The sequence below is a fragment of the Thermobia domestica genome, chromosome 10 (genome assembly GCF_964235325.1).
Source record: "Thermobia domestica chromosome 10, izTheDome1.hap1.1, whole genome shotgun sequence".
Taxonomy (NCBI): Eukaryota; Metazoa; Arthropoda; class Insecta; order Zygentoma; family Lepismatidae; genus Thermobia; species Thermobia domestica.
Genome location: NC_137463.1, coordinates 65,608,674 through 65,635,636, shown reverse-complemented (window position 1 = coordinate 65,635,636; position 26,963 = coordinate 65,608,674). Strand labels below are relative to the sequence as shown.

The following is a 26,963-nucleotide window of genomic DNA, read 5'->3' as shown; positions in this document are numbered from 1 at the left end:
AGTAATGGCAATATCTTAGTAGCACGTAAAATTCTTTTCGACACTTAAATACATACATATTTTAACTTGCAACGTTTCAGTGTAGAAAGTTTCAAACTACGAATGCAGCTGAAAAATAATTGATTATTGCCCTACATAATTTGGTACTCTTCCAGTATTCAGCAGAAATCAAAATTACATTTCACTTTAGTTGCCCTCTGGAACTTGTTGTGATTACAGAAATATACTGATATAAGTACCCATAACATTATTCTTTTACAGACCAAATTTTACGGGTGCTAGTCGGATCAAAGGAACCGGATCGTAAGAGATATATAGCAATCAAGATATTTAATCAAATTCCTATAGTTATAAGATTTGGATCTCTTAAAACTGCTGAATGAACAAATACCAGGGAATAGAAAGAATTCCACAACCTCATTATGTTCTTCAGAAATTATCACGAGCTTTGCAAAATCCAAAACTTTGTTAAGATCTGTTAATTAGCAACTAAAATGTAGTTCACAAGTCTTTTAAATTAAAAGAGTGAAGTTATTTTTGAGACATAAAAATCAACTCATTACATTCATACAAAAATTGTTGAGTTGGGTTGTGTATTCGCGTACTGTTGATAAGATCTTAGAGAAAACCTAATTGAGCTGAGCGAAGCGAAGCTCTTATACTCGGGTTAGCCGTTTGGTTGTCCGCGAACTCCTCCTAGACCGTTTGTCCGATCTCAACCAAACTTAGCACGCTGATAGAGTATGTCGTGCTGAGTGACAACATAGGTCGAAATCAAAAATCCGGTGTACCATCGAAGAATAATCACTGAAAAACGCTTACTCCTAGCCCGTTTGGCCGATCTCAACCAAACTTAGCACGCTGATAGTGTATGTCGTGCTGAGTGACAACATAGGTCGAAATCAAAAATCCGATGTACCATCGAGGAATAACCACCGAAAAACGCTTCCTGATTACGTAGTTTAAGCTCGCTCAGCTCATTTCATTGCAATCGGGTATATCCATTGCATTCCTAGTAATATAGATCAATAGCCTGGAAATCCCTTGAAGATTATAGAAAAAGGCAAATCATATTAGGAGTGCAAATACCAGTTGGAAATGGTTAAGGTTCCACAAATTCTCGGGCTAGTGAGTAAGGGTAGTTCGTTAATCAAATATCAAGTCAATAAAGCTTTTAATTGCAGCTATAATTATTAACATACTGTAATAAGCGCTTGTAGTATATAATTAAAGAAAAGTTGAAATAAAGTATTTTTTAGAAAAAAAGTCTAGAATCTTATATCTATAAAAAGCAAAGTGTTAGAGCTTTATTATATCAGACATGTATTGTGTAGATTATCAGGCGAAAAGTGCTTGAGAATGTACAAAAGGCAATTAATTTTGTTACTAATCTGCCCGAACTACATAAAAGAAATTAGGTTAAAGACATGTTTGGAAATCTTTAGTAATTGTACATGTTTATTCGAGCAGAGGTACTAAACTGGGACGATTAGAGCAAATATATTCACTGGAATAGTTAATTGAACATAATACGTGTACTTGGATTGTTTATATTTTGTTTATTTTGTTTATATAACAAAGCTAAATAAGAAAGTAAAACATTTAGAAGTACAAGTTCTGGTTGCAGAACGCGGATCACATGCACCAAATTTATAGTAATATTATAAGAAAAAATACTTTTGTAACTGATGGTCGTTGAAGTTATTTAATAATCATAAAAGAACTCAACATGCCAAATGAGGAAATGTCCCATTATGGTACGAACATAAAATGGGAAGAAAATAGTAAAAATGACGTCTTCCTAATTATTAAAGTCTTAATTATTAAAATTGCAGAGCTCCTATGGACACAGAGAGAGGGTACTGAAGAAATAGAAAATAACAAAACTGATGGGTAGAATAAAAATTAACACTATTTGTTTCCATTATCCAGGGATGATAATATATTTGCACTGTGTCAAATTTTAATCAGTTATAATTATCAAAACTAGCAAAAATCCATTAATGGAAGAAAATATACTACTGCTGTATATATTGTTTTCTTAAGATACGTTAAGTATGCATCAGAATTAGCCTAGGTGTCGTTCTGCGTAAGCAAATGATAATGTTGGACAAATTTCATGGTGTGCGAATGTATGAAAATGGTTCAAATCTTAAAAAAAAGGAACTCACGAAAATTTTCCGTACAATTAAGAATAATGCTTTACAATAGGAGTCAAAGATCCTGAATGAGGAATAAATAGGGTTTCGACCATAAAAATTGACTCGTGAGAACCAGTGAACTTAACTTCATGATAGGCAGAAGCGATCAGCTCGCATGAAAAAAAATCAATCATGCCAATACCAAACATTTTATGTAATACATTTAGTTATTACCGTGCCAGAAATTAATTTCTGTTTTACTATCCAATGATGTGGAAATGAATCTCAAAACTTTCAAGTATCACAAAGGTGTGAAATCGAAAGTTAACAGAGATTTAAGTACAGAAGTAGCTTGATAGTTGTCGTAAGTTGAGAAAAGATAAGAGTATGTTATATCTGAAGACACATTACAGGAATTTGGCTTTATAACCTCTTCTTTCCTTCAATGTTTTTCGGTTTCTAATTCCATGGGTAGATAGTTCATATACTTACTTCTATTCAAGTAACATTAGTTAAATGTGGGTGGAGATGAAGAATATGATAACATTGCATCTCGGGGTAATACCTTGATCAAACATTGTGTAATCAGGAAAGGTGTTTAAAACATTAATAACGCAGTGATACTTATCACTGCCCAGCCCAAACAAGTAAAATATGATGCCTGAATTTCAACCCAAATATATTGCAGACATAACTAATTTAAATTCTTCCTCTCCATAATTCGTATCTCGGCCCAGGTTCCTCGTAATTAATTAATGAAATACCAGGTACTTTCCTGTTATAATGTTCCAATAGATACAAGCACTTTAGTTACTTTATTTTCTATTATTACCAAATCTGAACTCAAAACTCTAATTTCTGACACTTTATGCATGCCATTCTTATTGAGCGTAACTGAAAAACTGCACATGTCCTATAGATTTATTCTAGATGTTACCTACATTCTTTTCAAGTTAGGCGTGGCATTAAGTTTATTTTGTACAGAGTCAACTACAAGTTGTTGGTCCAACAGGGCAAACTCACTAGAGCTTACATGAAAACCAACTCTGCGACAAAAGTTTGAAATAAGACGCTCTCAATTGAAAAATGAGAGTAACATACTCAGGATGATTTTTACTTTCTGTGTGTTATAATTGTTTCTTGACGAGAAGAACCCAGAAAACTGAAGTTATGTTTTGCCCTAATTAGAGTTTAGAATCCTCAATCTACAGAAACTTTGTGCCAAGTTTTTAAAGGGCTTGAATCATAAATACGGTCTGTATGTGTATATCTTTTGTATATGTCGTCTTCGATTTGACGACAAACACGACAAATTGTCATATAACATGTGGAAATATTTTTTTATTGTTTGGGGGTATTTGGAATTTTCATTCTATTTTTCAATCACTCGAATTCAAGAAATGTAACAAAGTTGAGGGATTAGTCAAAAAATTGAGTGAGATAAATGGACATTTGAGTTAAAATATACGTAACTTAAATGTTCAGTTAATTATTTAAAGACTCCTAAAAAATATTATAATGTACACACAATTTAAGTGAATGCATGAACCCGTTTTTTTCTTTTTCTTTTTTTTTTGCTAGAGTGAGATATCGTTCATAAATAATACAGCCAGAGTAACTTCTCATTACTATTTATTACAGTCTGCCCTGTTAGCTGTTGCATCGGGTCTAGTGGACATCGCACTAAATAATGCAATTCAAGTAAGTATGAAATCGGGAATACTTGTATCTTTATGAATTTCTTTAGTTCCTTTGAAATACAATTTCCAAATTTACGAATACTGATGCTAATATATTAAAAGAATATTATATTATATTCCCATCTCTTTTCCAAATGAGCTCAAGAAACTTCTCCAATATGTTTCTTGAAAATTTAATGAACATTGTATTCTGGTTGAAACTAAGTGGAATGTTAATTAGACACAATAATATATTACTTATTTCGACAAACAAATATTATAACGTAATTACATTTCTTAATAGAAGAGCACAGTAGTATGATTTAATACATATTGGTTGAATATACTATGTTTATGTTTTTGTTGTATACCTACACCACTTTTTAGCTTTATACACGCTACAGTGTTAGTAGAAGGAAAACACACACATACACAAATACACACACACACACACACACACACACATATATATATATATATATATATATATATATATATATATATATATATATATATATGTATATGTATATGTATATGTATATAATGCATTACTATCTTCGTTCCGAGATACATGATATAAGAAGTAGTACACATTGTATTTCTGTGATTCTGAAAGAAAATAATATATGTATTGAATGACAGGATTTTCGAGGAGCGTATGATCTTAAGGTAAAGCCCTTTCAACAGGGCCAGAATCATAGCTTCGATGAGAATACTACTTTTCTTTCTTCTTGTAGCGCCGAAAATGCTCTATCACAAACCAAAACAACTGCAAATCGTTGAAGAAAATCTTACACAATTACTGCAAACGTTTCGAAGCACAAAATAGGTGCAACTTCTACATATATTCTAATCAATCAGCACAATTGTGTTTCCCCGTGTTATAGGGACGTAGGGATATAGGGACGTATTGCAGTAAACTTCATTGTAACTGGAGTTGAAGATAAACAGTAACAATGGATGTGTGGCACATATCTAGATAAAGTTATCAGTTGCGTACCCAATGCTTCTAGGTTACTCCAACACAAAGATAACATCACTATCAAGAAGTATATTTCTCCATGGAAAATATACATAGGTATCGGTAGACAGAAAGAATGTCCAGTGTACGACAACTATTTCTCTTACAGTCTATCGATAATGAGAAATCATAATTAACAAGAAATAGTCTTAAACTCACAGTATTGAGTGAGAAATCAGAGTGTCCTTATCAAATGAAACGATTAACATTACATCTATCTGGACCAAGTTCAGGCAAAGTCAGTACCAATATTAACTTTGAGTTATTTATCTTTGACGCGAGTTCCATTATGTTACCTGAAATGCTATTCCCCATTGTGACATATAGAAAACGATTTAGAAGAATAATAATATCCAGAGCCGAAAATTTAATTAAAGTACGGTATAGTAGGGGAACAATCATATGTTAAAAGGTTCGATTGAAATGGTCGCTTATCGCACATATATAGGTAAAGTCTTATCCAACTAATAGGACTTTGTAAAAATGTCATCATAAAGTGACACGTAATGTATATATTTAGATTGTAGAATAAGATGTATGCACATATCAATTAGTTAAATGACCGTTGGCTATGCCAATAACGTTGTTGACAACAAACAGATAATTTCAATGTAATACAAGTTCATGGAAGTTTATTCTTTATCTTTGATCAAACAACTTTAATTCATACGTACGCAACGTAAAAAGGCTGTTTATTTGGTAATTTAGGGAAATAAAAACTAATTCCTGAAAAATATTTTAAAATAGTTTATATCACTGACGCTTCCTTTACGGACTGTAGATACGCCAGCCTTCTATAGACATAACTCTGTCTATGCAACGTGAAGTATAACTACTATAAACAAAAAGTAAAATCGTTGCTACGGAAGTAAAGGAAAGTACGTCCATTATTAATACATTCAGAGTAGAACTATACCATTTCACTATACTACTATAATATCCTAACTATTCATTATCGCACTGCACGCTACAAAATACTACTAACTTTCAGGAAGTCGTTGGTGTGATAACAATGATGCTGAAGACAATGTTGCTTTGTGATTTTCTGACAATTAGCAAAACGTAGTTTGATCCGGTGAATTTTCTGAAATATTAATTACCAAAATACGTCGTTTTTAAATATGACGAATGTTCTTTAACGACTATCCCCGGGTAGTTTCAACCATTCTGCGAAATATGTTAGAAGTTACATCTCTGATATGCTACAGAAACAATTATCTGTTACATCATGAATATTAAGATATGTATTATTCCCAACAACGATACAATTTTTGAAGATCGCATTATATAATTTAGTATATTCTTAACTGTTAAAGTATTAATTCATACACGTAAAAATAAACTAACACATATCACGGCAGGTCAATATCAGGGCTGAACATTAGTATACAATATTGGCCAATTTAGAAGTAAAAGTTCACACAAAATATCCTACTCTGTCCTTGCTGAGTGAACTGGATCTTGCACTTTATGTGATATGACACTACTGTTATATTGGTATATTCGTGAATATTATCTGCTTAAAGAAGAATTTACCATAAAGATCTGAGATAAATGTCCATTATTGTTTTCCTCTCGTTTCTTATAAAGTGATATTCCTTGCTAAGCTCATATACAGCATTATGTTCCTCGTACATTACTTTACAAAAATTATATTTAATTTAATGTAATATAGATACGATCAGTGTGCATGTTAGTCTACTTTCTGGAGAGGGAAGAATGGGGACTGAGAAATGGCTCCAATGCTATGTAACGGTTTGTAATTGATTCACATTCGATGATGTTATATCATAAGAAAGAGATCTTTAATGAAAATCGTATTTTTTGAAATGAATTCATGACAATATATAATATGGATGTAAATATTCAAGTGAAATATTTAAGTACTACGTTCCACGCTTATGCTGGCTACCATAAAAAGACGGCCAATGAGAGCTCCTTCGTGGCTAAGCGGTTAGCGTACGCGCCTTTGGCGTGGGAGACCCGGGATCGATTCCCGGTGGGAGCTCATGTTTTTCGGATCCCACGTTAATCAGTAGGTCCACGTCTCATATAGCTTCGTTGCTGAACGGGACGTAAATCTCAAAATCAACTCAACTCAAGACGGTCAATGATAGAATTTTTAAAAAAATGGGAGAAAACGTGAGAAACCTGAGGAAGACCACTCACACTTTGTTTGTCCTCCAGCCTCGCTTGGTCCAAGCTGGGATAGAACCAAGGACCCCATGCTCTAGACGCGAACGTCGTACCGAAAGTTAATCTTGATTTCTTTGAGTAAATATATGCATGTTTGTGGTGTTCTTAATTTGTGTTTGCTTTCCTGTCAGGAAGTTTCTAACCGTATAATTAAATATTCGCGTGATAAACATACTGGAAAAGACGTATGTTATATGAATTCTCTCAAACCACATATGTTGGACGAGGAAGAGTCAGTACCCTTAAGGCTGTGTCCAACACTCGGAATGCGATGGGATTTCCCTATATAATAACATGGCATATTTCTTTCCAAAATATTATGAAACTATTTATTTTATACATTTCAAAAATCGTCCAAATGTGTGTTAGTATTAATATTGCATGTTCACTTTTACTTTTTCTTGCTAGGGTAATATTAAAGCGCGCTAAATAAAAATTAATTTTCTTCCATTTAAAAACTGTTTAATTTATGGTCTTTATGTTGCAACAACGCAGAACACCAGATAGGAGGCTAAGCAGCTTGTTTCTTTGATTCTTTGTCCCCCGCTAGATCACGTGCGTGAACTTTGGGTTGTCCTCGCAGACGAAGATACCAATGGAATGCAGATTGACAGCAGATAAGAACAGTGTTTTCTCTCTTCCTAGATCATAAAGATTTCATTGATTCCGCGTAAACATCTCGGCGAATCGTTACCTGTAGAGGCATAGTGGAACTAACGACGTACGAAAGTTTCAGAAAAGCTCTCTGTGTTACGTTCAAGCGAGGAAAGTGTTCATCTTATAAAAATAGTTTTGAACTGTATAGTAAACTGAATAGCAAACTCGCATCAACTCGCCGGGAATTCAACTGGGGTCTCCCAAAACTATCCACATAACCCCGATGGGATCTATGCAGCTTGAAACCGGAAGAGTGAAATTGTTTTACCATTTCCTGTTTCAGTAGAGAGAAGCAGGTGAAGATGGTATTTTTCTTTAGATGCTCAATTGACTTTCGATAACTGTCGTTATCTACTACCAATTTAGTTTTATGGTGATCAATGTTAAAACCGAAAACGGTTGATTCCTTCCACTTCTGGTTTGAATGCAAGGTTAACGGAAGAAAGATATAGTATTCCGAAAATACCCGAAATTCTTATTCCGTACTTTTCTAGCTTGCTAGGTATGTAATAATTAAACACATATCTTCCACGAAATGCTCTCTACTTTTCATTAACGTTCAGGTCATTCCCAGTCTTATTAATCTTTAGCAGGTTATCCACAACCGCTTTCTAAATATCGCTGCAGGTAGCCATTATTTCCGTCTCTAGTTTTAATTTTATTGTGGGTCCATTCTCAAAATGAGAGAAACGAAGAAAATGATGGAACCTTTCCATTGACATTGTACCATTAATATGGACTTCTAATTATCCCTTGACAGCATTTCTTCAACACTTTGATTCGCCGATTTGTAAACTGCACTATGTAACAATATTCCAATAAAATTATATATTTCTGTTTCATCTGCTTACGTCCATTTCTTTGCATTTGCGGAATGCTTTTCATGCTAGTTTGTTAACACTTCTTAGCTCTTCAATTTGTCTCCTAAAGGTATGCAATTGACCATTTGAAGCGTTTTGTGCAGTTTTAGATTCACTACATTTATTAGAAACATTCTTTGCATCATCTACTACTCTTTTTGTTTCAAACTATTACGAGTTACCGTTGAATTACGTTCTTTAGTATTCCACTTACACCCTGGACGCGATTCCAAGGCGTGATCTCGATTCAAAACGTTATCATGTCTAGCTTGTTTACGACTACTAGGTGGATGATCGAGAGACGAGTCACTGGTCTCACTACCACTCTCAAATTCTTGACCATATTCATAGTTCAAATCTTCTCTTTCATCATTTACACTCTCTTCATATTCGAAGGATTCGACACAGCTAATAAATTCTACATCATCTTCACTGTCACTTTTATGAAATATACGCTTAATTTCTTTTTGTTGAAACACCCTTTTGTCGTGACATTTTGCAAACGAAGAACGTATCACACAACCAATATATTATTTTTGTATCTTTTCTTTTACGAGTGGTTAAGTCAAAAAAATAGAATCAATTGAGGAGCACTGTAGGAGACGTACTTGCTGCTTGGCGAACAGCCTGAAAGTGAGTAATCAAAGAAGTGCTATAAATGTTGAAATTATATGGACGTAGATTGCAGTGATACCTGTTGAAAATAGAGACGCTAACGGCATTATTGAAGAACACCTAGAATTTGGTGATACGTGTTGATAAAATAGGAAATTTTTGAGACTTCCAGCATGTGCAGAAATCAAAAATATGCCCATCGAATACATCTGGGGTTCGGTCGGATCCCAGGTCACTGAAACATAACATTTAAACTTCAAGGTGAAAAAGCAAACACTCGTTGATATAAAGCTTGCACTGTATCAGAACGATTTTGACATGACACGCCACTGGGCATTAGCACCCGAAGTACGATATGTGCTCATGCCCTGTGGCACTAAATAGAAGTACCTTGGGTTCGCGTGGTCTCCAGGTTATAGCGGTAAGTTATAATATTGAAGAATATTATCACATAACACATACATATAATCTATAGATATAGAATCAACTAACCACAAAAAAGTTTATAATGATTAACATTCTCTAACATGAACTGTTTACAACATTTACTATAGGAATGTTTCTATGAATCTCTGCTATAATATGGTTGAAAATGACTTTTTGAGCGCAATATATAAGGTATAATGCATCAGCAAATTACTGAGTTGATGCAGTTTGAGCTAGACTAAGACCTTCCAAAACACTGAAATGGATGGCAATGAATTTTCTCTATAATGTTTATAATTTAGATTATAACACCATGAGATTGTAACATGAGAGTAAAAATATTATTGCATCATTTCTGATTTTCATTTACATTACTAACATACATTACATACTTCTAAGTTGTGTCTTTACAAAATTGTAAAATTGGAAGCTATATTTTTTTAAGCATTGCTTATACGAGTATTGCTTTAGGTGTTATAGAACGCCATATGGTTTTTTAAGCATTGCTTCTACGAATATTGTTTTAGGAGTTATAGAACACAGAGTATAACATATGCCTTCAGTATACCCTAATGGAAAGGCTTCTCTCAACTACATTACTGGTGTCATTTATAATAATTCTATAATGCGCTACCTCAAATAGGTTCTCATCCTTTTCACTACTGATTTTGCTTATGAAAATGCATTATAGGAATGCTACTATAAAACAAGTACACTGTTGCTTATACGCACGATATATGTCTGATTAAACCAGCTCATGTTTAAGATATTGTACCTATATTCACCATAAATATACTTAAAAATTCATAATTGAATTCAGAATTTGTTTGTCGACAGCAGGTTTTACGTAGTTAGTGTTTACTATTTTCTTTAGGTTGTATATCCTAAGTATTGAATTGTAACAAATTGCATTATTGTTCACGTAGCAGAGCCTTCTTCAAAGTTATGATTAATTAAATCTACATTTTATTAACTTTTTCCTTTGTATTCTTATATCCAATATCGTAGCTAGTACAGGCGATCCCAACTGTTATATATCAAATAAATTGACATTATTAGAAATTTGATCCTGAAACAAGAGCTTTACTATATGTTAGCAAATAGTTGATCGTGTCAACTTCAAGATATTCAACTACTTACTGACGAAATATTACTTATTTTTCATAACATGTTATATTTTGCTTTAGTTTGTCTTACTTGTTAACGCAGTGTTTGGCAAAAGCTAATGCATCCATATATTGTTCTAGGATTTAAATGATATATCGGCGGAGAGACTTCAAGTTCAACGTGTAATTCTACCATTTATTACAAGCGTAAGTACTGCACCCACTAGATTGAGTATATAGCATTATATAAGAATTAGTAACTTGTTTAGTTATTTTTATTTATATCAGTTACCTATATATAAAAATATTATAACATTAAGTTTTAACAATTAATATAAAGGTTCAAAGAAACGTTACGTGCCTCTGCGGTTACCATGAAACTGAACAACAGAAAAGAGTACATTGGTGAAACATGATGGTAATAAAAACTCGAACAGCTTGCTGGTTGTACTAAACGAAGCTGTCGTTCTACCTAAAAGGTATGTTTAAGCACTATCTAATGATTTTCGGCTAATAATACTCTAAAACATGTAGCCAGAACCTAAATCTTGATGTGGAATTTAAATTCCTATATTTTGTTTCATTGGTTGCTAGTCCCATTTACTGAATTTACATTTCTTGGAAAAGAATCTCGCTAACTATTACAAAAATAGAAATGATATCAAATGAAATATTTACGTTTTACGTCCCACGATTATGCCGGTTATTCTAAAGGAGACAGTGATGAGAAATGAATGAAATGGTGGAATCAAGGAAATGGGAGGAAACGGTAGAATCCTGAGAAAACTCACAAGCACGGTGTTTGTTCATCACAAAGTCCACACGGCGCGAGCCAGGATCGAATCAGAGACCCCAAGCAGCGGAGGTGAACGCTCTATCACTGAGCTACCGCGCTCCCTATTACAAAAGTACAGCTAACATTTCGTAAATATAGAATTGGAAAAAGTAGACCGTTTAATGTTTAAAATCTTGTTGAGTAGTACTTTTCAGTTATTCGTTTACTTTTCACAATAGTTTGGTATAGTTTTGCGTGATAAGTTTAAAATTACGTATGTTCATTTTCCAGTTATGATTTTTAATGATTTTATGTCTTACTTAATGCCAAAACAATGCATCAAAATACTTCGATTGGCTTTGTAGAGAAAACACTTTTCCATATCACTGGGCATATTTGGTATTGTAGAAAAACGTTAAATAAACATTGGTTAAGATTGATAGTAATAAAAACTTGTACAGCTTTCTCGTTATACTAAACAAAACTTTTTTCTACCTATAAGGCATTTTATGTACACTTTCTGGTGATTTTCAACAAATTGGACTCTAAATTATGTAGATATAGATAAATCTTTATGCGGAATCTAAGTTTCTAAGTTTACTTCTTTGGTTGCTTGTTTCATTTACTGGACTTACATTTCAGTTAAGAGGACAACTGGGAAAGGTTTTCGCTATCTATTTCAAAAAAAGAACTAATATTAAGTAAAAATAGAATTGGAAAAAGTAAATCCTTTAACGTTAAAGCTCTTATTGATTAATACGTTTGAGCTATTCTTTTAATATTCAGAATAGTGTGGAGTAGTTTCGCGTGGGGAATTTAAATTTCTTATGTTTTCTCTCTAATTATGATTTTTTAATGGTTTGATATGTTATTAAATAAGAAAAGAATGCATTGATCGGGTATACCGAGAGATTTTGCCATTGTTGAACATTGACATGAAGTGAATACATACGATTTTCAGGGTCATCTGGATATTTCAATCAACTATATTACATACAACTTGACCGAAAATAATCCAACATCAATTGGCGGCACTAAATTTTTAAAACAAATCAAGAGAGATACGACAAACCTCATCTGTTACATCGCTACAGGAGACAAAAAATTATCTCCTAAACAAAAAAGAAAAAAAAATCTACTGCTTCAGTGTTTCTAAGTGAGCGCAAAGAAAACAAAATTTCCTCAATCAAAGGCTGGTGACAATGAAATAAGTACTTCTTCCTCCAGTTCTACCAGACGTTGGACACCAAAATCATAAGAAGATCGAAAAACTGTAAACGTATATTTGTATATAACAGTTGGTTTACCAATGATCATCAACGAATTGATAAACATAACACCCTAACCATCGCATCACTTTTGCCTCTATAGTGGAAGTAAATTAAACCGTTCATGTTTGCCGTGTAAAATTATCAAATTAAGGACACTGACTTAATACCTGTCTTAATACTTAATGACTTCCTTTCCATCTTATTTTGAAATACAATTTTCTCTGTGAGATATTTATGTCTTTGGCATGCTACCACTTTTCAGTATTTTACAATCTACAGATTTGGATTTATGTTTCCAATTAATATGAGAAAGAAAAGATATAATCTGATCAAAATGTAAAACTAAGAAAAAAAAACAGTATACAAAATCTAGTATGGCACTCAAGAAAAGAAAATAACATTTCGTTTCATTTTTATTATATCTATTCCTACAATTTATTATATAATGTGATAAATATTAAAATTAAATCTGGAGATGTTTATAAGTATTTTAGAAATATGTTTTAATTATCATGGGATAAGTACTCCAGTATCCGTTTTCTTATTAAATTCATTTACTGAAAAGTAAATGATACTCTTCTTCTCGTGTGAATCCACACGTTAGTCATTGACAGACTTCCAGAATCCGAAGTTGTTCTTCTTATTTCAATCTTTATAACATTAATTCTTCTTTCTGTTTTAATAGACACTACACTACACTCTTAGCACTTTGGAAGGTCAACATTAGAAGGGAAACTGGGTCCCAATGACTATAAACAGTAATAGACAAAGGTTGGCAAAAGAAACAGTTTAACTCACATGTTCGCTTGCGGCACGCCCCGCCTTGCTTGTCAATGTCGCTTGCTGTAACTGTCAGAGTGTCATTCTGGATACAAGATTCAAATATACCAATTATCTCTGTTACCCACGAGCAGCAGGTTCATACGACAGGCTAATGCAAATACATTCGAAATAAACGTTTGAGATGTGCACGCAGATCACGTTATGCAAAAGTGAAACCTTAATTTTCGCTGGCAGTTATAAGTCATAACATATGATATACAGAAGATCAACTTCCGTGGTTACAACTTCTTGCTGGACTCGGATTACGTAGTTTTCTTATATTGCATACTGTTTTGCATCACCCTGTATAACCCGTAAAATACGCAAAAGTGAATCGAATGACTATTCTTTCGTTATTCACCGACCTCAAGTTAGTATCTATATTAAATTTCGTACAATTCGGACTCGAATTATATAGTTGTCATATGTTGCGTTCTGTTTCGCATCACCCTGTATTCTCGTAAAGTACGCAAAAGCAAATCTAATGACTAATCTTTCGGTATTAACCTACTTCAAGTTAGTATCTATATGAAATTTCTTTCAACTCTGACTCTTATTATATATTTGTCGTATCTTGCATTATGTTTTGCATCACCCTGTGTATTTCGTAAAATAAGCAAAAGCGAATTAAATGACTATTTCCTCGATATTTACCGACCTCCAATTAGTATCTATATGAAATTTCGTCCAAGTTGGACTCGGATTACATAGTTGTCTTATGTTGCATTATGTTTTGCATCACCCTGTATATCTCGCAAAATACGTAAAAGCGAATCGAATGACCATTTCACCAACCTCTTTACGAAATTAGTATCTTTATGAAATGTCATCCAATTCGGAGGTGTGAGTTTTGGACGGTTTCCTTGTTAGTGATTTCCGTTCCTTAATGTCACAGAGATTTTACGCTGTTCAACCAATCGTCAGCAGGTCAAAATACGGACGGACTGGCTCACGAAAGAATAGAATAAGAAGCCACACAACAAAGGTTTTCCCTTAATCGAATTATGACAGTTCTCAGTTGGGTTTATTTCCTTTGCATTATCCTAGTAACAGATTTCCTATGTGCGAAGTCTTCTTCGAGGTACATAACTCTTAACCATGATACAAGTTCATCACTGAGAGAAGCTCTTTTGGTTCACAAGGAATATCACATATTATTGATTCATATTACCCTTTTCCTTTAACTGTCCAACCCTAGTCAGTCAGTGTAGGATTCCACGTTTACCAATATGTGCTTTTCGCCATATTAGGGCTTGAAAATATGCTCTTTTTATGGCCGGATACTGAATATATTATCTTGGAGGCATGCATAATGCATCAACTTATTTTCTTTTTACTGAAACACCACTGCTAAATTTTTTTCTGGGATGTTATTTTCGGGATTCTTAAATATACACAGCGTATAAAGGCTTCAAGAACTCTGAACATGTCTTCATTAAAAGTATCTTTTCCCAGTGTTTGCAAAGTGTCAATAACTGTCCCATCAGCGTCTATAAATGTATTAAAGAACATTTATGTTTTCGCTTTAACATAAAATAGTCGGTGATATTAGGCCCTGAGAGAGAATGACAGCCAATCAAAGCATTAGCTCGTTTGTGTTCTAACGCTTGATATACAATATGAACAGAAATCTAACGTGTTTTAGCTCCTGAGACAACAAACCAGTTATCCTGTGGAAGTTGAGGGTAGAAATTTATCGCTAGCGTTAGTATAGCAGTCTCAGGAAAAGTACATTTACAGTCCTGCTCCGTTTAAACTTGCACAGAAAGCAAGTTATATAATTTTTGTATGAGCCTCTTCTTGTGTTATTACTAGATATTAAACACATCGGATAGTAGCAAGAACCTGATTCTGATAGGATACTACAATATGTTTCCCTTTATGGAAGCTGGTTTTCACTGAGGAGTACTGAAAACCACCATTATCTTGTCCTTTTTTTAGCACGAGAAAGAAGTTTTTTTTTTCAAAAGAATGTTTTTTATGTTTATGTTGGATTCTATCTCGTACATGACGAGAAAACTACACTGTTGTTTTCGACTTCTTATTGCATATACTGTATAAGAGAATTATCTACATATGTGTCAAAGACAACATTAATCACAGAAAAACACCACATTAAAAAAACTCTTTTTGCGGAACTGATTTCTCAAATCAGAAATTATTCTCGTCTCCTTTCTTGCGTTCAGTTTCTGTTTCTAGGATAATGCGAAGAAAATAAACTCTCGTGAAACAATAAGGAATGCGATAAATGTATATATTCTGGTCACAAGTGTTAGTTATTCCATTAAATGTTATAGTACCCACTTCATCTCAGTTACTGACAACTGGCAGTTAGTTTCTTGGTATTATGTTGCTCTGGTAGTTATATATGTCCCTTAAAGTAACCAAACATCGTCAAATTATCCAAACAATCAACGAAGTTGTTTCAAGAATGAAATGCTTCATCATAATAGAAAGACATTTTACATGTCAATATTTCTGAATAGCAAACACAATATATTCTTAAGTCGATGTAAGAACTCCATTACATGTTTCAAAACAATATTTAAATATGAGTTTATCTGTGTAATTGTCTTATACTATAGGGATCAATTTTGTAGCATATTCCCAATAGTATTAAAATAATGTGCAGGTGTTGGATAGTCAATACACGGTATTTGATAGATTAATTTCCAAAGAAATCATCAGTACTCGAATTGGACGAATTTCACTTTTAAACTCTCTTGAAAATTCGAACCTCTTACTGCAGACATCAGACTTTTAACAGAAGAAATCGATGATAAGCACTCCCATAATCTGTTCTTAGACTCATTCCTCAAAACAGCGGAATATGCCATCATCCTCCACGTTTTAGAACTTAAAGAAACACATTGATTCTTTATTTAACATTATTTAAATTTTATGGTTTCGGAAAGAAATTATTTTCCAACATCCATTGAAGGTTGATGAGACTTGGCATTAACCTCCAGATCTTCAGACCACTAAATAGTTCCCAGACTGCTAATTGAATGTCTGCTTTATGTTACGAAATAGACATGTGGATAAACCAGAAACTGAAGCCTCAAGAGAATTTAAGTTCACCTCTTTCAGATGAGTTTTTTAGCTAATATTTAATCAAACATTGTTTATAGTGATTTCGATATTGTGAAGAAATTATTTTCATTTGTAGAATGCTGAAACCTTTAAAGACATCATTGAAACTGCGCCTGCTCTATTTGCAGAAGGGTTTAAGAATTTAAGGAGATTGTTCAAAGCAGCCGTTGACGGCGATCTTGTGAGTATTTATTTTAGTCTTTAATGTACATAATATATTTTCCTTTAAATACATTATAAGGTTAAATTAAACATTCGTCCGTTTTCTCGTGTTTATGTTAGTAACAATGTTTATGCATCTAATTTCGTTTCCTAATACCTGGTAACTCACTTTCTCTGTGGAAAAATCAAGTTAAAAAGGCAAATGGTTATAAAAAATACATTTTTTAACTCGCTTCCTGAGCATGAGGTTGTCTATTCATGCTATTCAACTTGTGTGTATGCACATAAAATTTTATACGTCTATATACTTGTGGCAAACAAATAATATTTTTTTATTATTTATAACTCAAACTGTTATCTTAAATATAAAAGGTACGAACTATTTCTAAAATGAAATTCTCTAAAATTACTAATTCTGGAACAATTCAATGAAATCACTTTTTACACACTTGCCTTCATTCATTGACCTCCTTCAATTCATCATCATTCTTTCTAATCGAACGTCTTCACTCTCTTTATCTTGTATTTCATAATGAGAATAGATTGGATCTCAAATTCAAACATATTAGGAAGTTTGAAATTGCTAGGGTTCGAATTCAGGCTGCGGGAGAGAAATCAATTGTTGTCCGATTGCCTATAATATATAACACAAAAGCTTTTAGCTAATTAAGAGTTAAAGAGTTACATAAGTTTCCTGACGGGCTAAAAAGTATTTGTGAAGAAACAATCGCTAGGTGAGTAAAATCATTTTCATTCCTAACTTGTATTGTTGAATTATTTATTATTGTTGTTTTCTTTTTAGTTTATTTATTAACAACGATTTTTCTAAACATATTGAACCTATTATACATCAATTTTTGTGAGGCAGAATAAAATGTGGTAAGTGCGAACAATAAATGTATGTGGTGCAAGAGACGTATCTCCAAATATTTGGCATACTTGTTTATATATGGCTGCAAACAAAGAACAGTACAATACAAAAACTACAGAACAAAAAACAAATTTGAGGCTGTATAAGAAATAGACAGTAAGTCACTTTGAATAACTGGGATGGATAGTCGTGATATTGACTGCGGATGAAGCTCCTAAATCTTGAAGCGTTTGAAAATTTCCTATTTTACTGAATAGGACATTAAAAAGCTCCTGTATATTAAACTATGGAAAGTAGATTACCTGTATGTTGACAGTTGAGTGTATTTAAGTGTTAGTTTTTTAAAACAGTTTTCGAGTTAATTTAATTTGAAAGTACCTAGTATATAAATTTAAGTTTCATAAGAGATTTAGAAAGAGTTACCAATAATCAACGTTAAGTAGTAATTATTTGTCTGTTCTTCCGCACATTTTAAGAACATTACTGCTTAGGAAAAATCAACGATATGAGCAGTTCGATACTACAGCCATAATTCAATTCCCTTTAAATCATCCGATGGAAACATTAGCTTGTTGATCATAGTATCTCCTTATAAGTGAAACAACTTGGTGTGTATAATGGCACGATGAAGACTCCAATTTCTTTGTCGGAAAAGGTTGAGTTGATTTGAGTTCATTTTGTGTTTACTGTCCCGTTCAGCACCGAGGACCCAATGATGCTCTTATATATATATGTTCACTGTCATTGTGATTGGAAATGTACTTTCATGAATGCTAACGTAGCTGCTATATAAATAGTTTGGAAATGTCCTATTATTAAATATTTAAATGGACGTTACCTTTTTACACTTAATAACATTTCAAATTGTGTTATTGCACCTAAAATAAGAAAGAAAAATATTTACAGTTGTGGATACCAACGTAGCATCTTTGGTTTATTGTTTCCCAAGGATATATAGCCCAAGTTGAAGTTAGATTTGTTTTTATCATAATAACTATAATCAACGCGCTCCTTTCTTTCGGAATAGGAAATAGGAATGCTTCTTTGCTCACAGCATTTACAATGAATGTAGAGTAAGATGAAAGAAAAATCCTAAAACACAATAATTAGTTGCGTAAATAACAATCTTATGAGTATTTGAACTAAAACAACACAAAACACTAAACGTGTTCGTAAATTACGTACAAAGTTGATGTGCAATTTATTTTCATTTATTTTGAATATATATTTGGAATAGTAATATTGACATATACAGGGTGTTTCAAAAACAACACCGATAACCTTTGAGAGATAATTCCCGACACCAAGGTAGGACGAGAAGTATAAAACAACCTGGGTGGACAAATCCTTCTTTTCGGAGTTATAGGCTGCCGAAAACTTGAAAAATGATATTTAGACGTCCATATTTCCAATACTACCTACCGTACTCGCGTCGAAACTATTTAGGAACTAGTATGTTTCAGATCCAAATATCCACGTTTCAGAATCCTGCGGTAGTTTCGCAGTAATTTTTATAGACGTTGTTTGTGATTGTTTTAAATTATATATCCGTAGTTATACTCCATCTATAAAATCTGTTGCGTGGTGCACCGTAAACTTCTGAAACATGTACTTTTGGAAAGCTCACATATTAATTCCTGTCTAGAATCTTGACCCGAGTATGTTATGTCCCATAGTTTTGGTAATATGAACCTTTCACACTTTCGCTGCCACCTTGACTTTAGTACTACAACTCAGTGTACCATCTACACTTTTGCAATATTTATCCTTTCGTACAAACTATCTACATATAGCGGAAACCAAGTACACTAAAGAAAATGACTAGGCAAACACTGTGTCACCAGGGAATAAAAGCTCTATACCTTCTAGACGTCTGCCCGGGCAGTATTTTTAGCTGGGCCCGACCCGGTCCGTGAATTTATAATGTGTTGCCAGACTCGAGTCGGACATTTCCAATTAGGCCGGCATTTAGGTCCAAGCCCCGGCGCAAGCGCGACCCGAGCTCGCGTGATAATCATATAAGCCCAAAATATGTCCAAATTACAGAAACTTAGAAATTCACGTAAAATTGTATTTTTTATTTACAGGAACTAGTGGTATAACTTTCCAGTTTGCTTTAAACGTTCTCCAGAAAGAACGTCCAACAAATATTGTCGTACGGTATATTTACAAAGTTAGGCCTGAAAATACCCGAGAAACATGGTTGCATATTTAAAATTTTAAGAACGAGCACGGGCCGGGCCCTAGGTGATATACACATTGTAGGCCCGTTCCTGGCCAGAGAGCACTGTCGGACTTAAATCCCTGGGCTCATCATGAGCCCGTGCAAATCTATAATTCCTGAGTGCCACTTTACAAAGAATGTCTACAATTGAACTACTTCTTGACGCCAAATTGCGTCAATGGCACACAAAAAAAGGTATGAATGACGCCGTATGGCGTCAAGTGGCAGCGAACAAGTTAAAGTTTATTTTCTATGTTTTTGTCAGCCCAAAACTCCGAAAGAAAGCATTTGTGCACCCCAGTTGGTGTATAGTTTTCGTCTTATCTTGGTGCCTCCCAAACGTTGTCGGTGCTGATCCGAAACAATCAGTATAATTTAAAGGACATAGTTATAAATGCACTATATTGAAAAAAATGCATTTTATATCAAATTCATATATTTTATAAAAGTATATATTCATGATAAGTATATGTTATTTGCAAGCAGTCATTAAAATTTTTATAAATAGTGATGTTATTTCTGTATTGCTCATATTTCCAACATTTTAAAACATTTATTTTCTTTCCCAGGCTCCTAATAAAGTCGTGCAAATTCTAATTAATTTCCTCAGAAATTCACCACTTCTTTCCGCAGTAAGTATGACCTATTATTTAAAATTGAGTTCTTAATATTGTAACTCAAACGGAACATAGTTTAGCATGAATATGCACAAAATATTTAATCTTTTCAAGAATTATATAACTATCAACAATGCCAAACTCAACATCGACTGTTACATGAAGACTAGTGTTTCCTCTTTGAAGTAGACTCAAAAATTCATAACTCTATAACCACTAAAGCAACCAACCGTTATTATACATTCATATCTCTTTGTATAGAGAGCAATGTACTTTTTAAATTAAATACTACTTCTTGTAAAACATGTCTCAATAGCGTTAGAATTAGTAAATAGTTCGTTAAATAAGTTAGAAACATATTTATGAAAAAGCAAATCTCGAAGTTAAAGTATTATTTCGGAAATATGTTAACTGTTTTCAAACGAGGTTTTTCTCCGTAATTTAAACATATTTATGCCTGAATAAAGAAGACTAGATAATTTATTTACTTTCTACAGTAAAAAAACTGCGTTTGATTACAGAATATTAGTCATGTAATATGTGGTCGTCATGTAATATACATATATCCATTTGAAATCAAGTGTGATATTTATATTGACAACTGTCTGAGCTCGACAGAAGTGCGACAATGGTAGTATTCGTGCATTATGGCTAGCCACATACTACGTGAGAAGCAGTAAAACGTGAGCGTGCAGTGAACTGAATAAAAATAGGTAATATGAAGTGTGTACCTCTACCTCTCTTATTACCAAAACGAATATATGTGTGACATTTGATTACACGGTACAGATTTTAAGAAAGTGCTCTAAGTGCTGGAGAACTGCGTTTTGCAATGTCTTTCTAGACGACGGTCTACAGAATGATCTGCAAAAAGTGCAAAGGGGAAAGTGGTCTTAGGGGACGTGTCTGTGACCAGATCACAGAGAATTAATTCGCATTGTAACTCAAACTATAGTGCCTCTGATAGTGAGCAAGGAACCTATGCAACAACTCACGCAGCTAATGTCGAAAAACACATTCTACTGGCTGTTCCATATTATGACATATTATGTTCTCATGTTCTACAGGCCTAACCGCTCATAACTGATCACATTAATTTTGCATTACGCAAATAGTGCTATTCAACATTTTTTATATTCTATGAAAAAGGGAAACGTATGACATCATTGTTTTCTTCACGGTTCTCCTTTCTATAAAAAAAGAAATATGAACAGTAACATCCAACTCCATAGAACCGTGAAATATGCAGGCCACTCTGTGATTCTCTAGGCTGAAATAATCTGGATTTTGTGTGGGTTCTGTGGTATTTGTTATCAGGTGTGTAATTGCTCATGATAATGTTGAAATTTTAAGCGTAAATCTACATCTTATAAAATACATCTCAGCAATGAAATCCCTAAATCTACAACAGAGCACAAAAAATTGGTGTCTAGGTCGATAATGTTCGACGAATGCAGGTGGGATGTGCTTGATGAACATCGGACAGCGTTAGGCACTACCCCTGCTTTGCAGAATAACTTAAACTATACATACCAATGAATAGTGTGTTTGATATTGGGTAATTGTGCCATTATTCACCTATAAGACACCATTGTAAATAGCGTTAGACGTAATATTGTACCTAAAGTAAGTCAAACTCTGTGTTAATTTACTTAATTAAACCCTTCAAGGTATTCGTGTAATTTTATAGCTACTTAGAATGTTATTGACAATGTTTACAAAGTTAAATACTCTAAGTTAATTAAAATTAATAATTATATTTCTTGGATTTTAACCATCGATGTTTAATCTGTTTATATCATATTATCATTTCAGTTTGTAATTCCAGTAATTACTGATTTTTATCTTAATGTTACTGGAATACCTGTAGAATTTACTCCATCAAAGGTAGGTAGCAATCAGTAAGTTGTTTCATTCTGATAAACATAAAAAAATATTTTATAGAATTTCTTTGAAAGATCTTGGAAACACAGTTAAGAAGTGAGTATAAGATAATACAACAACTTAAATTTTACAGTACACTATCTTAATTCAACAATTTTTGGAACATTGTAGTATGTGAACACGAAGTGTTTTCATTTAATTCACTGTTATAACGTACGTCAAATGTTAAAATTAATTGTTTGAAGTGTGACAATTAAGTCCTATATTAGTGTCATTTGATTTTATTCACAATTGGTTTCTTATAGGTTGTATTAAACGGATGCTGTATAGTAATTTAGCACCTAGAAAGTATATCTTACTTGCAAATAAGGAAAAAGAATATATTAATAGAGAGAAATGTACAATTTAAGCTTGATACACACAGTTATAACACACTGTGTATAATGAGGTTTAATGCGAAATTAAATGAATGATATGGTTATGGACTGAATTGAAATATTAAAGTTTGGTGTCCCAAATAAAATAAACATAAATAACAAAAATAATTCAATAACGCAATTTTATTTCTTTTTTACTATTCTTAATATTAGAATATGCAGGCGTCCAAAATAACTATTAAATTTGAACTATGTAACAATTTGTTTTTTTTAAAAAGCGGTAAAATGTAGTGGTATATATATATGTGAGAACGTAATTATAATTTCCTTATTTTCACATTAAAAGTAATATGATCATTTGGTGGAATAAATATAATTAAAATAATATTAAATATATAGCATAATTAATAAAATAAAGTTTAGAATACCGTATATTTGAGTTGAAGCAGGAATTGAATTGTCTGTAAGCGAATAGACCAAAATCGTATATGTAAGTAACAAAAGGACGACATCAAACATATCATTCTCACATTTCATTACATTAATTTTGGAAGAAAAATATTAGAAGAACACTGCAGTAACTGTTTTTACTCAATTATTTATTCGTACTTAAAAAGTCATAGAATATTATAAATCGTGCACAAGTGTTACAATGAGTGTTTAACATATATTATCTATGAGCAAAACAGACATATTTTTAGTAGTTGTTACAATTCTAATTGTGTAATTCATGATATATGAATTGTCGGTTTTGTTGAGGATTATTTGGAAATTACTAGTTGGAGACTTGAAGAGAAACCCATTTCTGAGACGAAAATATATTTGTGTTACTAAAACGCTATCATATTCTATTATGGGTTTGGGTACAAAACCTCGCGGCCAGAACCTCGCGGCGACAACCTCGCGGACCAAAACCTCGCCTGGCCAAAACCTCGCCTCCCAAAACCTCGCGGCCCAAAATCTCGCCAGGCCGAAACCTCGCCTGGCGAAAACCTCGCCTCCCAAAACCTCGCGGGACAAAATCTCGCCGGGCCAGAACCTCGCCGCCCAAAACCTCGCGGGGCCAAAACCTCGCCTGGCCAAAACCTCGCCACCCAAAACCTCGCGGGCAAAAATCTCGCCGGGCCAAAACCTCGCGCCCCAAAATATCGCCATACCCAAAATATCGCCTGACCAAAATGTAAATGTTCCAACAGATGATAAGGATGACGGTATAAAAGACGCTGTTTCAGAAGAAGTATCACGGGTATTTGACCAAATCCCGCGATACCATATGAAAATTCTATTTCTGTATTAGAGGATTTCAATGTGAAGGTAGGGCGACAGGATGTTTTTAAACTGGTTATAGGGAAAAAAAATCTGCATAAGGAAAGTAATGACAACTAACGAGGTTAGTTTCGTGAACTTTGAAACATCCAAAAACTTAAAATTTTAACAAAAATCTAATAATATCTATGAAAATATTAAATAATATGTGAGTTTTTACGACGTCCCCTGATTATGTCCTATAGGTTAAAGGAGACGTAGATGACCAGGATGAAGGAAATGATCGAATAAAGAAAGTGGGAGGAAACGGGAATAACCCGGGAAAGCCCACGCACACGATGTTTTGTATCTTCTTCTTCTTCTTCTTCTTCTTCTTCTTATTATTATTATTATTATTATTATTATTATTATTATTATTATTATTATTTCTAATGTGGAATTGCATATTAAGAAACACATTGGGTAAATTTTAAAGAAAAGTTTCATTCGCGGCGAGGTTTTGGCCCGGCGAGATTTTGGGTGGCGAGGTTTTGGCCCGGCGAGATTTTGGGCGGCGAGGTTTTGGCCCAGCGAGATTTTGGCCCGCGAGGTTTTGGGTGGCGAGGTTTTGGCCACGCGAGGTTTTGGGCGGCGAGGTTTTGGCCACGCGAGGTTTTGGCCCAGCGAGATTTTGTCCCGCGAGGTTTTGTCCGGCGAGATTTTGGGCGGCGATGTTTCGGCCGCGAGATTTTGTCCGTATCCCTCTATTATGAGTACTACATTTATTTATTAAATTACGTCATTACAGTGTTATGAGGATTTATACTCGGAGGATGATGCCACATTTGTCAGGAGTTTGGCCCAGTATTATGCTCTCACCAATCTTGCGCTTACAGGAACTGTTCCAGATGAGGCGGTAAGTACCATTTTGTCGAATATTTATTTATCTTGTATTATATAGATTTTATTGATCTTTGAAAATAACCACAACGTCTAATATATTTGAACTCATATAATAAATTCACTTTTTTCGTTATACCTTTTATTATAGGATATTTTGAGAATCTATATGAACTGAATTACTTTTGTATAGTGTAACAAATAAAATTAGGGATCTTTAAATTTAACCAAATAATATATTTTGGAAGTTCTATATATACTTTTGGAATTCTACTGCATGTTTTGAATTACGAGCTGTAAGACAAATGGAACTGTGATAAGATGATATGTTAGTTTATCAGTTAAATTTCGGATTACTTAATAAATAAAATTATGAATTGAAAGATTGTATTCGGAATAATACTAACTGAATCTTTAACACTATTTTATTTTCCTAAATTTATTTGTTTTTAATCACATTTTATCTATACTAACTTGTAATATACTTTCAATAAATATTACTTTGAATTAAGTCAAAATTTTTCGTGGTGTGTTCTATTTGGAATTATACAAATACACGCCTTACACTGTATTATTGTAACTTTCACGGCAATGCTCTAAAGGGCGAGCTTAACCGTGTTGTACTGATAGGAATTTTAATGTTTAAAATTTTCCTACACTGCCTCCTTGAATACCAAAAAATACATCTTATGAATAATTACTTCCACAATTTGACAATTGTGCAAAAGGTTACTTAGACTAAATAAATGCGACCAATCCAAAGAGATTTATTTTTGATTGATTTACTAGAATTCATACCAGCAAGAAAGGGCCTATAATGAAGGGGTTACTTATGGTATTAATATTAGACAGTAATATCTAAATCTCTGAAATTCAAAAACAATATATAGTTGCTTTAAATATTACTGAAAACCAGCACATGGCATACATTAGGTGTCTTTTGAAGATGTTTACTTGCACCTTTTGATACTAATTTACATATCTACTGTCAGTTCATTGCAAATTATAATAATATCACTAAATGGGTCTTACCCAGGTCATTGGGATGCAGCTTCGAGTCACACTGAACGGTATGAAGAAGAACAAGGGGATTCCAATCATATCCCTTTAATAAACAAGTACACAAAATACGCAGAACAAAATTTAAAAATGAAGAAATACGACAATGCTAAAATCAAAGATGTGTACGAGGCATTTGGATGAATTACTACAATATTTGATTTCTTAGAATAAACATTTTTTTATGTGAATACAGTTCGTATAAACAAATTAGAAATAAAATTTAAAAGCTAACGATATACTACTTTACACTATAGAACTAGTAACAGCAACAGTATTGGTTATTTTCACAAAAACAACAATGAAATAATGATTTCGACAAAATAAGTAATTATTGAATTCTTCAGAAGGATGTCTTCCTGCGGATTATCTTTTGACCATAGATTTATTTTTGTCAATTTGGGAAAGATTATAAGACAATATCACAAACACACTGTCGTAGCAGCTAGTAAAATAATTAACAAGCTTTTCCAGTTAACACTCGAAGAGAGACTAGTAATAATGAAAAGCAACTAGTACACCGTGAGCAAGAATAACTTTACTTCTGTAAGGTGTCTTACCTGAGGTTCTTCTATGAGGTAGCGCATTCTCTTGATTTCTCAGTGGTAAAATTGGTAAGGTAACATCATAGAAAGATAGAGCCAGATATAAAATGACGATTATTCTCAAGTAAAACTTAAGTCACAAAGATAGACAAACAGCTTCGTAATGCGACAAACAGGATTGAAGTGGCGACTTGGTACCTCAAACAAGGTATCCTGCTCCACGACGGGCTCACACTGTTAACATACGACAAAGTCATCTCCAGAAAACGCAGCAGAAGAAAGTTTGGGTTTCAGAAAAACGGACTGTTACTGTTCAGTGATGTTGGCAACCATAGAACAATTTAGTTCTAAGGAAATCTATGAAGAAAAGTATATCAATAGACTATCATAGAAGGGAGGATTAACTTAAATATACGT

At 33.3% G+C, this 26,963-nt stretch overlaps 1 protein-coding gene across 1 annotated transcript in view; it reads left to right on the top strand.

Moving 5' to 3' along the window:
- LOC145661492 (uncharacterized) overlaps positions 1-26,963 on the top strand; it is a 61,212-nt gene that overhangs the window by 19,668 nt on the left and 14,581 nt on the right. Inside the window, exons 5-10 of the mRNA XM_081726809.1 lie at positions 3,783-3,842; positions 10,843-10,908; positions 16,739-16,843; positions 20,489-20,551; positions 22,352-22,423; positions 24,851-24,958. Coding sequence (XP_081582935.1) covers positions 3,783-3,842; positions 10,843-10,908; positions 16,739-16,843; positions 20,489-20,551; positions 22,352-22,423; positions 24,851-24,958 — 474 coding nt within the window. The remainder of the gene's footprint in view (positions 1-3,782; positions 3,843-10,842; positions 10,909-16,738; positions 16,844-20,488; positions 20,552-22,351; positions 22,424-24,850; positions 24,959-26,963) is intronic.